At 40.6% G+C, this 17,898-nt stretch overlaps 1 protein-coding gene across 7 annotated transcripts in view; it reads left to right on the top strand.

The window, feature by feature from the left end:
* PIEZO2 (piezo type mechanosensitive ion channel component 2) overlaps nucleotides 1–17,898 on the top strand; it is a 503,501-nt gene that overhangs the window by 227,521 nt on the left and 258,082 nt on the right. For all 7 annotated transcript variants that reach the window (XM_077492436.1, XM_077492435.1, XM_077492439.1 and 4 more), the window contains exon 3: nucleotides 16,095–16,220. In XM_077492436.1, the coding sequence (XP_077348562.1) occupies nucleotides 16,095–16,220 (126 nt within the window). The remainder of the gene's footprint in view (nucleotides 1–16,094; nucleotides 16,221–17,898) is intronic.

Raw genomic sequence — 17,898 nt, forward strand, 5'->3', positions numbered from 1 at the left:
CGTATAAATGAACGGTGAATATGGTTTTCATTCCGGAAAATCCATTCACTCCAAAATCAAATGTTAAAAGCAAACCAAATTTTGAAGTACTACTTCTGAACAGCATTCATCAAGTCACCTAATGTACTGAGAATTTTAGAACAAATTTTCATGCTAACATTCATTCAAAAATCCACTTGTGTACGACCAGCTTAAAGTGTTTGTAAACCTCAGACATGAAATGCGAACAAAGTATATCCCTCTGTCTATAGTGTGTACTTGTCTCAATAGACACCTCTGGCGGGCCATAGTACCAAGACTAGAAGTCTAGTCTCAAAGAGCACTAATTGTGATTTCTGCCTGCTGCTTCTTTTCTCTATCACCATGATTCACTTGTGACAAGTTTTCCTGATACCAAGAGAAAACTAGTGAGAGGAGAGGGGATATCCAGCTTGTTGACAGCCTCAGCTCTGTCCCTGTGTGGTGTGAAAGGGGGTGTGTCCATTCCCTTCAATCAACTCTCAGAGCTCTGTCTACTAAGCTCTGCAGTGTGTAATTTCAGCTCTCTGCCCTCTTTTTTCTGACATCTGAGACATGCTTTATAAATTCTGGACTGAAGGCATGTAGAGAAAAGAGGACTGCAGATATACAGGTTAAATTTATGTAGGAGGATTTGTTTCATCTCTGTTTATCACCTGAGGCCAGTCACTTCACTGGGTGCATGTGAGGTTTTACAGCCTCTGCTTTTTGCAGAAGAACTACCGCACCAAGATTTCAGATCCTGTCTAGTCCAAAACTTGCATGCTAGACCATAGTCTACAGTTAATGTTTGAGAGCTTCTCAGAAGAACAGTCTTTGAAACCTCCTGCATTATACATTTAATCATTAATATTATCAATTTTTGGTACAATAAATGGCTCTAATGCCCCGTACAAACGGTCAGACTTTCTGACAGAAAATGTGCGATTGGAGCTTGTTGTCGGAAATTCCGACCGTGTGTAGGCTCCATCGGACAGTTTCCATCTGAATTTCGGTCGCACAAAATTTGAGATCTGGTTATCAAATTTTCCGACAACAAAATACGTTTGCACAAATTCCGATCGCGTGTACACAATTCCGACACATAAAGTGCCACGCATGCTTGGAATCAAGCAGAAGAGCAGCACTGGCTATTAAACTTCATTTTTCTCAGCTCGTCGTACGTGTTGTACGTCACCGTGTTCTTGACGTTCGGAATTTCCGACCAACTTTGTGTGACTGTGTGTATGCAAGACAAGTTTGAGCCAACATCAACATTTTGTTGTCGGAATGTCCGATCGTGTGTTCAGGGTATTAGCGTATTTAAATGTGTTTCACCAAAGACATTGAAATTCTGGTATACTATAACCTTTGCTTATTTGAAAGCATTATTTTAAATTTATCATTGTACAGCCTGATAATAAATATGCAGCTCCAGCTCCAAAATACTTTCCTCAACATATTCTATTTTAATATCTATTCAGAATTTTTGTTTAATTTTTTTTTTTTAATAACTCATAACCAACATCAAATGAAAAAGTCAAATTTTATTTCAGAATCGGAGGAGTCTGATTTAATTAGTTTAGCTAAATGACTTTGTGTGTTTTAAGTCTGTTGCTGTTTACTTATGCTTTTGGATGCTGATTATTTCAAATATGCATATGTCTGGAATAATCCATAGGTCATTTTTGTAAGTGAATTGTATTTCTGTCTCATGAGGATCTTCTTCTGCCACAAAAATGTGTGCCGCAGCACAGCGGGAGGATGAGAGCCATTGAAAATACAACACAAAATACATTTCTCACAAATCCTTCAAATCATTTTCATGTGTTTGGAAAGTTGAAGAAAGCCTTCATGAGCCCCAAGATATTTGCAACTCGCTCCCTGTGATAACATTGTTCCATAAAGAGATTTCTCATCACTCGTTAGAGATATGGCAATCTCAAAGGATTTATTGTACTATAATCCCATGCATTGACATCATGGATATCATAAATCTCTATTGGATCCTAAATGCTATGCTTTATTTTACTTTATTATTTTGTAGCAACTGGAAATTTCACATTAAAGGAAGCCTAAACAAAGAGAAACATATACCAATACTGCCATTGTAAACCATCTTCTGAAAATGCTAATTACCTAGCTCTCTCTGGCTTTACATTTTTTGAAATCAGAAGTCCTGATATGCCTAATTGTTCTGGGTCAGTAACTTAGAAAGTACAGAATTCAGAATCAGCATAGGCACTTCAACAAAGGTTTTTTGCGTGTCATTTTTAGCTCACTGAAAAATCTCTAAAGAAACATTTGTAAAGATTAAATAAATAATATCGGTAAAAGAAGAGGGTTTAGAATTACCACTCCTGTTGCCTGTGCCTTAGATATTTACTTTCTTCAAACAATGTACCAGTTGAAGAATTTTCAGCATCTGGCACATTTTTAGAAGATTTTTGGGAGGACCAGGTATCCAATGCTCTCAGAAAGTGTGTTGGATGTCGCTGATTCTTCTACTACTGTAGCAGCAGAAAATGTATCTAAATGCCACTTCTTTTACAGATTCTTTTTATTTTTTCTTTATTTTCACAACAGGGTTGCTTCGAACATTCACTCCTTTTATTATACCTGAGAACATGCTTAATATCACGAGGAAGGTGTCTGGTGATTTTAAGGCTTAATGGCCAAGAAATCATAAATTCTGCCAGAGTATGTAAACCTATGAGCACAACTGTATATATATATATATATATATATATATATATATACACACACCAATCAGCCATAAAATTATGACCACCCACCTAATATTGAGAATGGCCCCCTTTTGCTAAAACAACCCTGACACATTGAGGCAGGGACACCAAAGTAAAGTATCCACATGAATGGCAGGACCCAAGGTTTCTCAGAACATTGAAAATATCACACTTGCCTTCTTTTACTGCATCCTGGTTCCATCTCTTCCCCAGGTAAGTGACGCAGACGCACCCAGCCATCCACATGATGTAAAATAAAATGTGATTGATGAGACCAGGCCACCTTCTTCTATTGCTCCGTAGTCCAGTTCTGATGTTCATATGACCATTGTAAAAGCTTTTGGCTGTGGACATGGGTCACAATGGGCTTCACAGCCCCTTACACAACTGCAATGCCCGTTTTTTCTGCTTTCGCCACATCAACTTCATGGATAATATATGCACTTGCCAATTTTCAGATGTCATTGTAACAAGATTTTCCCTTTACCTGGCAGTGGTCATAATGTAATGGCTGATTGGTGTATTTATATATACTAAATACAGTATATTTATATATACTGTATATGAGTTTGAATGAAGAGGATTTGGTTCTTGAAACACGTTAGCTATTCCGCACCTACTGGTATGTGCTGTATGCGTTGGGGAGGACATAATTTCATACTTGCAGTCAAGAGAACAAGAAAGCACTTAGGGCTAGACTAGTCTATATGCCTGTGATTTTAAATCTTTTTTTAATGATTTTTATCAACTCAGTGGTGTTAGAAGATGTTGCACTAGGCCAGTGCACTCTCTCTTTAAATATATACTGTATATCCATCTATATAGCTTTGTTTCCTTGGCCTTACTCTTCTTTAAAGTATATCTAAACCCATATTAGCATTAAAATGACAATTTTACTAGCTTTTTTATATCTGCAGCTTTCATACCTGTAAACAAGCCATGAAGGTCTTTGCTCAGGTGTTCTGTCGAGAAGTGCCCCCATCGGATAATGCCCGGGCTGAAGGGCGCATGCTCCGTACGTAACAGCACAGCAGCTGATTTAACATCAGCTGCTGTGACGGCGAGACAGCGTAGGTGCACAATAGCTGACATCATTTTTATTTTCTGTCAGATTGTGCCCCGTGCTCCTGTGGTGAGTTCATATCCATGATGGGCAGATTTCTACACTTTGTGGGCGGATTGTGGGCAGAATTAGATGGCCAGTGCAGCAAAAAAAATTAAAATTTTTGATGGCCTGATTTCTACATTTCTTGTGGGCCTAATTAGATGTCCAGTGTAGCAAAAAAAAGTAATTTGAAAGTAATTTAAAAGTAATTTGTGATGGGCGTATTTTTACATTTCTTGTGGGTGGATTTATGGGCACTTTGGGGCAGAATTAGATGGCCAGTGCTCCAAACAAAAATACTTTGTGCATCTAATTCCGCCCAGAAGAAGTGTAAAAATCAGGCCATCAAAAATGTTTTTTTTTTGTGGCACTGGCCATCTAATTCTGCCCACAACATGTAGAAATCCACCCATCATGGACATGAACTTGCCATGGGAGCACGGGGCACAATCCGAAGAAAATAAAAATTCTGTCGGCTATTGTGCACCTGCACCGTCTCGCCGTCACAACAGCTGATGTTAAAATCAGCTGTTGTGCTGTTACGTACGGTGCATGCGCCCTTCAGCCCAGGCACTATCCGATGGAGGCACTTCTCGAAAAAACACCGGCAGTTCCTGTTATAACTGACAACTACATACAAACTGTGCTCTTGCACTGTTACCTTGCTACATGTGTCCCTGGTTGAGACGACAATCAGCAACACACATGAACATGATCTACTATTGTTACTATAAGGAAATCAGTCCTAATTGGTGATGTGCGGCCAACTCAGAAGCGATTATTGGTAGACAGAAAGACTAGAGTGGATAAGCAGCACTGGGATAACACTTGAGTTTTGTTGGGGAGAAAAGTGAAAGACTAAAGTCTTTAAGTTATAGTTTAAATCTACACTCTAGCACAAAACATCCATATGGTTAGGTCCAGAGTAGGGTTGCCACCTCATCCCTTTAAACCGGAACACATATTAATTACACAGGTTCTGTAGCTGATTAAGGTGGTAATTAAACTCACTTGGTGCCTTATCGGCATTAAATTGGCCTCAGAACCTGTGTAATTCATATGTGTTTGGGTTTAAAGGGATGAGGTGGCAACCCTAGTCCAGAGAGGTCCTGTAAACCGAAGAGAAAAAAAAAATGAGGTTATCCAAGGTATGGTGATAATAAGTAACCTGCAGACTTCACAAGGTCCTGTGCCAAGACTAAGGTTTCAATTTGGATCGTTTAGAGTCATAATTTCTAGTCTTGTTTTGTAGCCACAAAACCATTATATACAACAAGCAGATGGCATAAATAATATCTAGACAACTGCTGGAAGTAAATAGCAGGATGGTAGGCAAATAATATCCTTATTTTTTTTCTCCTGTTGTTTGTAACTCTTTTTTTTTTCTATATCCTCGCACACATATTTATTATTGTTTGATGCTGCCAGTCTTCCAGATTCTATTTTCAAAACCACAGAAAATAAACTTGCTGAGGCAGGTCAGGCCAACTCAAGTAAACAGTGAGCTGATTCACAGGAGTGCATATTGAAATGTTTCTCTTAGGTGGGGAGATTTTAGCTTTGTGAGATTTCAAGAAATGCAATGAATCATATTAAACGAAATATAGAAGTACACTCTGTTTTACCAAATTATTATTATTTTTGCATAAAATACTTCTGTGAAGATTTCATATTTCACAGTCCTTTCATAGATAGAATGTTTATCTAGTATGATTTTCGTCTCTGATCTAAATTTCTTCCTCTCATGGTACAGTACATTTAAATACTGTGGCCAGTCGATGAATATTTATAAATAAAATAAAATTTAAAAAAAAGATAAATAAATAGCACAAGCAAAAGCATGCAAAAGTGCTAAAGGTATTGTAAAGGGAGAACTCCAGGCAATAGCAAAAATACACAACAAGGATTATGTTCAATGAAACAAAATGCTGTATGCAACTTTAAAGTAAATGTAAATCCTAAATGGCTGACATGTATTCAGATCAGCACTGTGTATTATAAGCATTCGCCATTAACAAAACAAAACAAAAAAAATAACTTGGTTAAATCTATTTGCATCTCATTGATGCTGATACCCTACACACTTTCCTGTCTTCATACATGCACTTCTGTGATGGCTGGATGCCATTTGTCAAGGTGGGCTTCCTGATGGTGACAGTGAATAATTTCTGGGTAATGTGGGTTGAAATGACCATGTGCTACAGGGTGACAACTCAGGAGCACAAATGGGAGCAGGGGCAGGAAGTTGTCACCATGGGGTAGATTTACTAAAATTGGACCACTCATAATCTGGTGCAGCTGTACATGGTAGCCTATCATCTTCTAACTTCAGCTTGTTTAATTTAGCTTTGACAATAAAACCTGGAACGTGAATGGTCTCTATCCAGAGCTGTACCAGGCTTTGCACAGTCCAGTTTTAGTAAATCTCCCCACATTTACAAAGTTCTGAACAAGGACCATCATGGCAGAAACACCAAATATTAGTTTCATAAAACCTTCCGATTTGAAATGTTAAAATAATAATAATTTAAGTTTAGACCCCAAAGTTAACAGACCTAGGGCTAGTTCATACTTAAGCATACATCTGTGCAAAAGGCCATATTTGCACATACGGGATGTGTAGCTGTTCCAAGCATCCACGTGCAGGCAGTCCCATTCACATCAGTTGAGACACAGCGGCTGGCATCTGTGTGGGTGCTGGAGCATGTTCCTGATCACAAACAGTGTAAGTTCAAGGACATGCACCCACAACCACACAGATATCAGATTTAGAGTAACAGCGGTGTTTGTGCAGCTGCTACATTCCAATGTACATAAATTGGTCTGTCTGCAAGCGATGCACAGAACACCTGTGCAGCCCATGCAGGCAAACATGGCCCTCACATGGGTGTAAACTTATGTACGCCCATGTGAACGAATAACAACAACCTTTATATGGTAATTTAAAAAAATTATTGCTAAAGGTGAAGTCCAGCCTGAGATCGTTTGGCTGTGCTTCTCCTATGGATCACAGGAGTGTTTTGCACTCCTGTGACCCATTTTCAGCAGAGAGCGGGCTGAAGTCCGCTCTTTGCAGATATATGTCCAGGCACCACATAATCCCAACAATGGGAGTCTGGATCTGCCAGGTGCCTGGACTGACACCTGTCTCAGCCTCTCAGCGAGCCACTAAAGGACTGAGACCGCCACTCCTCTCCCCTCCACAACTCAGCAATCCAGTGAGCGTGGAGGAGCAGAGCGAAGAGCTGCTGATTGACAGTCAGCAGCTCTCTGCTCGGGGAGCTGTGAGAACCGAGCCATCGGTTCTCAGTGTAGAAGCGCCGGGGACAGATGCTGCATCCACCTAGGTAAGTATGAAACTGAAAAATAAAAAATCCCTTCTCTTTTAATTGGGACTTTCAGGTGCTGCATTATTATTCTAGATTACAACAAAATCTCAAATTCATAGCTTTTCCTCATTCATCATAAAATCACATATTTTAGTTGACTCCATTTAAAGTGGTTCAAGACTTAAACCATGCACAGAAATTTGTGATTCTTTCCAGGTATTATGCCAGTTACATAACATCATTTTCCTGCATATTGAAAATGCATGCATTCTTCAGGAGAAGGTTAACAGTAGATATAGATCTATAATGTACAAAATTCAAGTTACAATACAGCCAAAGACTTTGGGACTGGTCACACGCCTATACAATATTATGACATTTAATTTTACAATTCAGGTAAATAAAATCTTGTTAATTATTTAAGGTCCAGTGGAATGTTACATGTATGGATGTGTTGTAACATGTTTGTTCGGTGTATATTGTCTTTACTAGAAGACTGTAATATAATTCTCACAATGGTCCAGCCACCAAGGAGAGCAGCTAATAGTACATCCTAACTGTGCCATATACATGACCCCAGTTTCACAGAAACATAGAAAAGTGACGGCAGAAGGAAAAAAAAGTCCATTGAGTCTGTTCGATTCTTTTTACGTGTTTTTTTTATAAATTTTCTTTTTTGTTTTTTTTGTTTTTTGTTTTTTGTTTTTCCATTAACTGTAGGTCTGAGTATCAATCTATGTTTGTCCCAAGCAGGTTTTTGATTTCAATAGTTTCTCTTCAAGATTTCAACAATAAGTAAAGATCATGTCATTGGATTTAACAGTCCATAGATTTTGTATACTGAGTAATATGCGTTGCAGTAACGGATAGACCACCACCTCATCAGCTGAGGTCGGATGATAATTTCTTTGTACATTTTAAATCCCGGTTGAGAAGTTTCTAAATTTGTTATGTGCCAGAACTGTCCCAAGCATGTTTGAAACCACTTACTTACAGATTCCAAAGCTGTATTATAGGCATTCTGATTGCCATAAACCAAAAAGACTGAACCACATAAGAAAAAAAAATCCTTCTTATAACCGTGTAGGTTTAGGAGATATTTCTTGGACCTACAGGTAAGCCTTAATCTAGGCCAGTGATGGCGAACCTTGGCACCCCAGATGTTTTGGAACTACATTTCCCATGATGCTCATCTACAATGCAGAGTGCATAAGCATCATGGGAAATGTAGTTCCAAAACATCTGGGGTGCCAAGGTTTGCCACCCCTGATCTAGGCTTACCTGTAGGTCAAAGTGGTTTGTAAGGGTTTACAACCACTTTCAGTCTGCCAAGCACTGAAAGTAGCAGCAGGTCAGGTACTTTGCATTTAAGATTTGTCTGGACCTACGTGTGCCTTTTTCTTAATGTAACTGTCATGTTTAAACACTCCCTATGGTTTTCTCTGTGTTTTTTCATCTATTCTGGAAATTGGAACAATTTGAAGAAGAAAACTATTAAAATATAGGCCTGCAATAGGCCTGCACTTGAACTTGAACTAACTTATCTCTGATACAATGCATTATTATCAAAAGCAAGACCTTATATTTAAAGTGGCACGCTCAAAGAGCAACAGTTTATCATAAGCAGTACCAGAAAGTGAGTTTTGGCTGTGCTATCTGTTATATCAGAATCTTAGCCTTTCACCAGTCTGTGGTTTGGAGTGTGATTTATGGAACTGCGAGTTAAGGAAGAGGAGAGTTTATTTATTCTAGTGAGGTCTTTCAAAGTATGCATGGCAGGGCGGGCGGCCCAACCTTCTGCCTACTGCATGCCACATAATACTTTAGATCTGCATGACATGTGAAGGCAAAAGTTAGTTTGTAAAGTGATGCATGGGGTATTTCCATTACCATGTGTTATTTGCCCCTTTTTCGTGATAGAAAATTGGTATTTCAATTCACTAAGGACTGTACTGATCAGCTGAATTTACTTCCCAAACAGTATTTTATTGATCTGTTAGGTATTTTGACCATAAATATGTCAATATACACAGGTAATTGTGCCTTAAAATTCCTCTAGCTTCAGATTGACATTAACTGTGAGTTTTAGTGATATATATATTGAGAAGAGCAGAAAGTGAGGTGATGGTAACTAAACAACTTGTGAGACAAACAAAGCTTTCTGAAGAAATTAGGTTTTTAATATTTAAATTCTGATTTTATCAGGAAAAAAATATATAGTTATGAGATAAATAACTTTCCTTATCTTAACCACTTCAGCCCTAGAAAAAATTTACCCCCTTCCTGACCAGAGCACTTTTTGTGAAAAGGCACTGCGTCGCTTTAACTGACAATTGTGCGGTCATGCGAGGTTGCACGCAAACAAAATTGACATCCTTTTTTTCCCACAAATAGAGCTTTCTTTTGGTGGTATTTGATCACCTCTGCAATTTACATTTTTTGCTGTATAAACAAAAAAAGAGCGACAATTTTGAAAAAAAGGCAATATTTTTTACTTTTTGCTATAATAAATTTCCCCCAAAAATATATAAAAAAACAAATGTTTTCCTCAGTTTAGGCTGATACGTATTCTTCTACATATTTTTGGTAAAAAAAAATCACAATAAGCGTACATTGATTGATTTGTGCAAAAGTTATAGCATCTACAAAATAGGGGATAGATTTATGGCATTTTATTATTCTTTTTTTTTTATTGGTAATGGCAGCGATCTGTTATTTTTATCTTGACTGCGACATTATGGCAACATTATGGTGGACACATCAAGCACTTTTGACACTATTTTTGACACTATTTTTGGACCATTGTCATTTATACAGCGATCAGTGCTATAAAAATGCACTGATTACTGTGTAAATGACACTGGCAGGGAAGGGGTTAAGCACTAGGGGGCGATCAAGGGGTTAAGTGTGTCCTAGGGAGGTGTTCTAAAAGGGGGTGGGCTTCCACTGACATGACAGCGATCACTGCACCCAATGACAGGGAGCAGAATGGGGAAATGCCTTGTTTACATAGGCATCTCCCCGTTCTACCTCTCCGCACCACAATCAGCAATTTTAAAGGGACTTACAGGTACGCCCATTTGTCTGCTTGTGCCATTCTGCTGACGTATATCTGTGTGTGACGGTCGGCAATCGGTTAAAGGGTAACTCCACTTTCGTGGGGAAAAATAAAAGCAAATAAAGTGAAAATAATATAGCATATATAATTGGGACACAAATCATATTGTAATTGAATGTTATTAAAAAATTACCTTTCCTTTTCAAACTGCAGCCACTGTAATATTCTGTAAATGCAGTGCATTATGGCTACCTGGAGGTGTTCTGTACACAGTGTGTACTGACCACCCCCCAGAAACATCATTTGCTGCTTGTGTGATTGGCTCACCAATTTTTCCATAAGTCTGCACTAAGATACAAGTCAGATTTCAGGCATCCACTGCAATTAAAATGTAATTTTTGTTGAGATAGGGACACATCTAAAGGGATGCAGGCCCAGCAGATTTCTTTGTTAGTGCTGTGTAGGTGCACAGCTGATAGATAATTATGAAACTGCTCCCATTAGACCCACTAATCACAGAAGCACAGAGAAACACACAGTGATTTCTTCAGAATGACAAAAGATAGGAATCTGCAACAAAGGTTGTTATAATCCTTGCGATGTACATAGATTGCTCAGAGGGGAATGTTCTTTTCTGAACAAAAGTTCAGTTGGAGTTGTGCTTTAAGTAAAGCATTTTTAAAAACAAGCATTTTATACTTCTCTGCTCTGTGCAATGATATTGAACAAAGCAGCCCCAGATCTCTTGCTCTGGGGTCCCTGGCCAGTGCTCCAGGCTCCTCCTCTTTTCAGTGTTCCACCACCTTCCACCAATGACACACACAGCATGGCTCAGTGCCCCCCTCTGCTCACAGTATTTGATTGACAGCAGCAGGAGCCAATGGCACCTCTGATTAGCCTCTGAGAGCAGAGAGAGAGAGAAAAGAGCCACTGCAGATGGGCATGTGACTGGATAAAGATGGGACTCAGGTTGGTATAAGGTGGGTGGGAAAGGGGGGGGGTACAATTACTGGGACATTTATTATCCTAATACAGAGAATGCATTAAAGTGGTTGTATAGTGATTTTTATAACTTTTACCTACAGGAAAGCCTATAATAAGGCTTACCTGTAGGTAAAAAAATATCTCCTAAACCTGTACAGTTTAGGAGATATTCCCCTTCGCAATGCGCCGCTGACTGCAGTGGCGCATGCGCACAGGGGATTCTCGGCTGAAAGTCCGGCAGAGGCCGGACCCTGCCGGAAAAAAATCTCGGGAGTGACGATATTGCGTGGCTGGAGCAGTGATACCCGTAAGTAATGCAGAGGGAACATGTCAGCTCCCTCTGCATGGATCGGGCCAGATGTCGGGGCCTCGTTCTAAGGTAAGTATTTTATAATGAGCTAGTATGCAGTGCATACTAGCTCATTATGCCTTTTCCTTTGCAGGTCAGGAAAAAAAACAAAAAACGTCAACGGGTTTACTACCGCTTTAAGGTAAAAAATGTTGAGCCTTCACAACCATTTTATCGAAGAGTAATAGCAATTACCATAGTCCCATGCAAGCGACAATAACTCCGCATCCTTTTTCTGCCACCTAAGCTAAGCAGAGCCTACTTTAATGCTGGTCGCACATTTATTGATTTTTTATGTGGTCGATATTTCACTACAGTTATTTTTTTAAATCAGATGTTTGATGCAACACATGTGGTAACCAGCAATAATCAAAATTTACCAACCTATTTTACTGCTTTAATCTATGATATGATCACACAAATTTAGTTGATAGTAATTCCATTGGTTGTAAAAAAAAAAAATTATTGAAAGTTGGTACAGTCAATCCCAATATTAATAATAACTGGCATTAAGTAATGATGATCAGAATGATACACATATAGTCAGAATAAGCCCCTCTCATTAACATATATTGCTGTACCTTTTCCTGTAGACATAAAAGGATGGTCATATATCTTATGTTTGCCTGATCCCATTCCCCATAGTTTACAGATGTAAGAAACATGTAACTGCTGAATACTGTACATGGGAGAATTGTTATAGCTACAGTAAATTGGTATTGCACATCATTGAATCTATAAGTAACTATATAATCCAATGAGCTTTAAAAAGAGCAACTCTGAATACTGAGTACAGATAGAGATGATCAAATCTGTAGCATTTGAGTTTGCAGATCATGTTAATATATCTGGAGTTATAGTTAGATTTGTTTAACTAATTTCACACCTCACTGATTCACTTACTATCTAATATACTGTAAATGCAGAATATTGCAGTTTATCAGCATGGACTTAGATAAGGGGGAGGAGGGGTTGGGGTGCAGAGTTATGTTTACACTTGTCCCCGTCCGGTCCGTAATTGTCAATGGACAGGAACAAGGCAAGCTTCGTATTGATCCAGCCGCTGTCATCCCCCCCTCCTCCTCCTCTCTCCAGGCTGGGCCGCTTTAGATCTGGGCTCATCACGGCTCAGGTCAGAATGGCTCAGGTGGGGCGCTCTGCTGACATTTATGGTCGGGTCGGGCAGGGGACGGGGTAGTCCGCTGACACATCAGCTCAGCTCGAATGGGAGCAAGGCCACTAACAGCTTGGCTCCGGTGGGGGGCGAAGCGCTCCGCTGATATTTATGGTCGGCTGGAGCAGGGGGTGGGGTGGTCTGCTCACACCCCCTGCTTGGGTGGGGGCGGGGACACCGATGGCTCGGGCGGGGGCGGGACCACTGGCGGCTGGGGCAGGGCCACTGAGGGCGGGGGGTGGGCCAGTCCACTGACTCAGTGCACACTGCGCACAGTGCACAAATTTCAAATGTACTGCAAGGAGGGGGAGCGGGAAGAGAAGAACAATTCCTGCCCTCAGTGTCTGGCTTCCACCAGAATATTAAGGTCAGTCATGACAGCTCCAAAAAGAATCTGCAATTCTCTAATTATTTCCTGTAGTCAGTCTGCAGTCTCTGATTATCTCCTGTAGTCTGTCCGCAGTCTCTGATTATCTCCTGTAGTCAGTCCACAGTCTCTGATTATTTCCTGTAGTCAGTCCGCAGTCTTTGATTATTTCCTGTTTTCATTCCACATTCTCTGATTATTTCCTGTTGTCAGTCCATAGTCTCTGATTATTTCCTGTTGTCAGTCCGCAGTCTCTGATTATCTCCTGTTGTCAGTCCGCAGTCTGATTATCTCCCGTTGTCAGTCCGCAATCTCTGATTATCTCCGGTTGTCAGTCTGCAGTTTTTGATTATTTCCTGTAATCCATCCACAATCTCACTGTCTTTAAGTCCCTCCCACAATAATTTTGGACACACCCAATTTTTTCCCGACGAGCTACGCACGGTATGTTTTTGGGATCTTCAGAGGTATGTTTTGTATGTATGAACTGTGCACAGTACCATTTCTCTTGTCTGGTATACCGGGATAACAAAAAATCAGGGATTGTGCTGCCTTCCACAAGATGGTGCCCTTTGCACCTGCCCAGTAAGATTAGCTATTACAGTGCACCACCCAGTGATAGCCACTCCAATGGCTAAGAGCACTGACAGCTGTATTCTGGTGGGGCGTCTCCTGTCAGAACACAATAGCACAGGTTGGGAGATTGCTGTACTAACACTGCATGTGTTAGTACAGTGATCTGTCAGGTTTTTTTCATTCAGCCCAGCATGTGACAGTGTGTACCAGGCCTTATTTTCATAAAAACTGAAAGAAGGTAAAACTGAAATTGTGTTCAATTTGATCTAGAATTAAGGATGTGATTGATTGCTTACTATGAGCAACACATAGTTTTTCCTTTTCCAGTCTTAATGAATTTGGTGCAATTTGTTTTATTTAAAAGACTTTTACTTAGTACCCGCTGCCAGTGGCATAGCATGGGGGTGCAGGGGGTGCCGTGGCCCCGGGCGCGACATTTAAGGGAGCGCCAGTATGTGTCGCTGGCTGCCTCCTCCTAATACGTTCCTCTGTCCCCCTCGCTCCGGCTGCCATGTTCAGTGTTTGGCACCCTGTGATTGGGCATATGGGTGTCATGTGAGGCATAGGGATGGCCTGTCCTACGGTTGCTCCTGAAGTCCCTCCTCCACACATGACCACCATATGCCCAATCACAGTGGCCGAACACAGAGCATGGCAGCAGACAGAGCGCAGGGGAGACAAGAAAAAATGTGAGCTACCGCAGCCACTGTCTTCTGAGGAGACTCTTCTCCTCCTCCTATATTCCGGAGCGATGCAGGCCAGGACCGTGGACAAGAAGGTGAGTGACAGTCGTGTTACTGGCCGGGGGGGGAGAGAGAACAGTGTAGTATAGTAATCAGTCAGTGTAGTATGGTGGTCAGTCAGTGTAGTATAGTGGTCAGTCAGTGTAGTATAGTGGTCAGTCAATGTAGTATGGTGGTCAGTCCCCCCCCCCCAGAACAAAAAATTATCTACGGCCCTGTTTATCAGTCATTAGATGTGGTTGGTGCAGTTTACTTTTTCCAGGCTAAGAAATTTTACAGCATGTTACGGAAAGGTTTCTTCACAGTAATAGCTGTGAAAATGTGGAATAGACTCCCTCCAGAGGTGGTTCTGGCCAGCTCAGTAGATTGCTCTAAGAAAGGCATGGATTCTTTCCTAAATGTACATAACATAATTAGATACTAACATTTATAGGTAAAGTTGATCCAGGGAAAACCCGATTGCCTCTCTGGGATCAGGAAGGAATTTTTTCCCCTGCTGTAGAAAATCGGATCCTGCTTTTCTGGCATTTTGTTTGCCTTCCTCTAGTTTAACTCTGGGTATAGGATTAGATGTATGGGATTGTATGATATTTTTTATTTTATTTTTTTATGGTTGAACTAGCTGGACATGTGTCTTTTTTCAACCTGACTAACTATGTAACTATGTAACTATCCCTTGATTTTAACAAACGAGTAGTGTCCTGGTGACTTCCTGCGAGCTTAAAGTGGTGCATTAATATTCTTAAAAAAAAAAAAAATGTCAAAAAAAAATGTTTTTACCTTGCCAGAAATCCCTGTTGCTAGGCAGTCTTCCTAATCTGCCTTCTTCCTGCTCCTCGGTGATCTTCGGTCTTCTCTCCTCCTCCACATTGTCTTCTGGGTAATGGAGCACGCTGTGTTCTGAGAACTGTGTGTTCCCTAACACAGCGCGTCCCATTCACAAAGCGCCGCGCGACTCACGCATGCGCCGTAGGAAACGGGCAGTGAAGCCGCAAGGCTCCACTGCCTGTTTCCCTTAGTGAGGATGGCGGCGCTGGGACCTGAGAGCCAAGGGACATGTCGACCTTGGCAGCCGACATCGCAGGCGCCCTGGAAAGGTAAGTCTCCTTATTAAAAGTCAGCAGCTACTTTTTTTTAGCTGCTGGCTTAAAAAAAAAAAAAAATGTTACAGCTGAAACACTGCTTTAACATATAGCAAGAGCAAAGGTATCCTATTTACTTATTGTATAGCAATAATAGCCCTGCCCCCCTTTGTAATGAAAATGGACCAAGGAAGACATGTTTGAAGTTCAGCCTGGTGAACATCCAGAGCTGCCTCCATAGACACAGTGGAGGAGCCAACATAGCCACCCTAAGACAGGAAGTGTGAAATTTGCAGGATTATCAAGTAAAAATAAAGAGAAAAAAAGTTCTGAAAAACAAGTGCAGCCATTAAGGACGGTTAAGCTGCAGCAGAGTACATTTTTGTTTTGGCTTTGAATACATTCATAGTACCTGTCTCTCCTTGAGGTTCCGTGATTGTCCAATAGTAGGGTTAGACGGAATGGTCTCACTCTGCCTCCTGGAATATTTGGGAGGACTGCAATTGAAAAGATGCAATTTACACCAACTGTCATTACTATCTTTCCCCACTCAAAATCAATTTCTGTTTGCTTTGTTTTGCAGGACATACAGGACGGTTATTAAAATCCTTATGCTTCACCAGTCTTTCATTCCTGTTGCTGAACATCATCTTCCAAATAACGGTAAACAGCCTTGAGGCCAGAAAAAACATCAACCCTCGGTATAACTGTAAGTATATTGTAACTTTTTCCATTGTTTTCTTTTTTTTGGTGTGGGCTACATTTTTTTTACATGATAGGCTGCTGATGTAAGACGCACAGAGAACACAAAGAACTTGAAATCTGTAAAATCATATTAGATATATAAATATTATTAAATTCATACGTATTAATTCAATTTTTAAAGAAGAACTCCAGGAATTGCAGAACTTTAAAAAATACACTGGTTTAAAGGTGTTAAAGTGTTAATAAAACCCCTATACACTATATTACCAAAACTATTGGGACACCTGCCATGAATTTTAATGGCATCCCAGTCTTAGTCCGTAGGGTTCAATATTGAGTTGGCCCATCCCTTGAAGCTATAACAGCTTCAACTCTTCTAGGAAGGCTGTCCACAAGGTTTAGGAGTGTGTCTATGGGAATGTTTCACCATTCTTCCAAAAGCGCATTTGTGAGGTCAGGCACTGATGTTGGACGAGAAGGCCTGGCTAGCAGTCTCCACTCTAATTCATCCAAAAGGTGTTCTATCGGGTTGAGGTCAGGACATTGCTTTGTGCACTGGTCCCAATCATTTGTTGGAGAGGGTATTATGGTGTGGGGTTGATTTCCAGGAGTTGGGCTTGGCCCCTTAGTTCCAGTGAAGGGAACTCTTAAGGCGTCAGCATACCAGGACATTTTGGACAATTTCATGCTTCCAACTTTGTGGGAACAGTTTGTGGATGGCCCCCGTTCCAACATGACTGCATACCAGTGCACAAAGCAAGGTCCATAAAGATATGGGTGAGCAAGTTTGAAGTGGAGGAACTTGACTGGCCAACATTAGTTGGCCTTGGTGGGCCAATTCAATATTGAACCCTACAGGTGAAGACTGGGATGCCATTAAAGTTCACGTGCGTGTAAAGGCAGGCGTCACAATACTTTTGGTAATATAGTGTATCTGGTCCCCACAGTACACAGAACATGGAAATGCAATTATTTTAGTAAATACTAACCTTTCTCATGAGCAATTAAGGCAGTCTTGTGACTTCTATGAGTATGTGGTTAAAGCTTGTAGGAAGAGTTTTTGTTCTCCCTGTTTGTCCTATAAGGCTGCAGGACGCCTGACCCTCTGTCTGCACAGTGCTAATTGGCCCTGTGCTGATCACATGCACTCTCCCAAGAAAAGAAAAAAAACTCTCTAGCAATACATACCAATCTGAGCATGTGCACCTTGCCCCAAGGCTCTGTTCTATTAGGAGATAATTTCGGGACTATTGAAGAAGGGGAGGATCAGAGAAGACAGGATGAAACAGCCTTTTTTACACAATGCAGGGGATTGACTCCTTAGGTTCCAAAGTGAGTATAACAAGCATTATTTACTGCTTATATTTTACTGTTTACTGATATAGTAACACTTTAAGCTTAATAAGGTGTATGCTACCTGGTGGACTATTTACAATTTTACTGAGCACTAGGAGTGCAGCTATCGCTATACTTCCATCACTCTGACAGGAGAGTTGAGCTTTGCTACACAGCAGCTACTCTGCCTGTCCTCCCCTCCATTGTTCATTCACAGTAGCGACGGCCAGTCTATAATGGATGCATAGCTATCGCCCCCCTAATCTCCATGCACTGCCCCCTAATCTCCTTGCGTGGCATCAGACTCATAGATTTCTATGAGTTTGTTTTTATTTAAGCACAGGATT

The sequence above is a fragment of the Lithobates pipiens genome, unplaced genomic scaffold (genome assembly GCF_037356315.1).
Source record: "Lithobates pipiens isolate NorthernLeopardFrog02 unplaced genomic scaffold, aLitPip1_a1.2 Scaffold_19, whole genome shotgun sequence".
Lineage (NCBI taxonomy): Eukaryota > Metazoa > Chordata > Amphibia > Anura > Ranidae > Lithobates > Lithobates pipiens.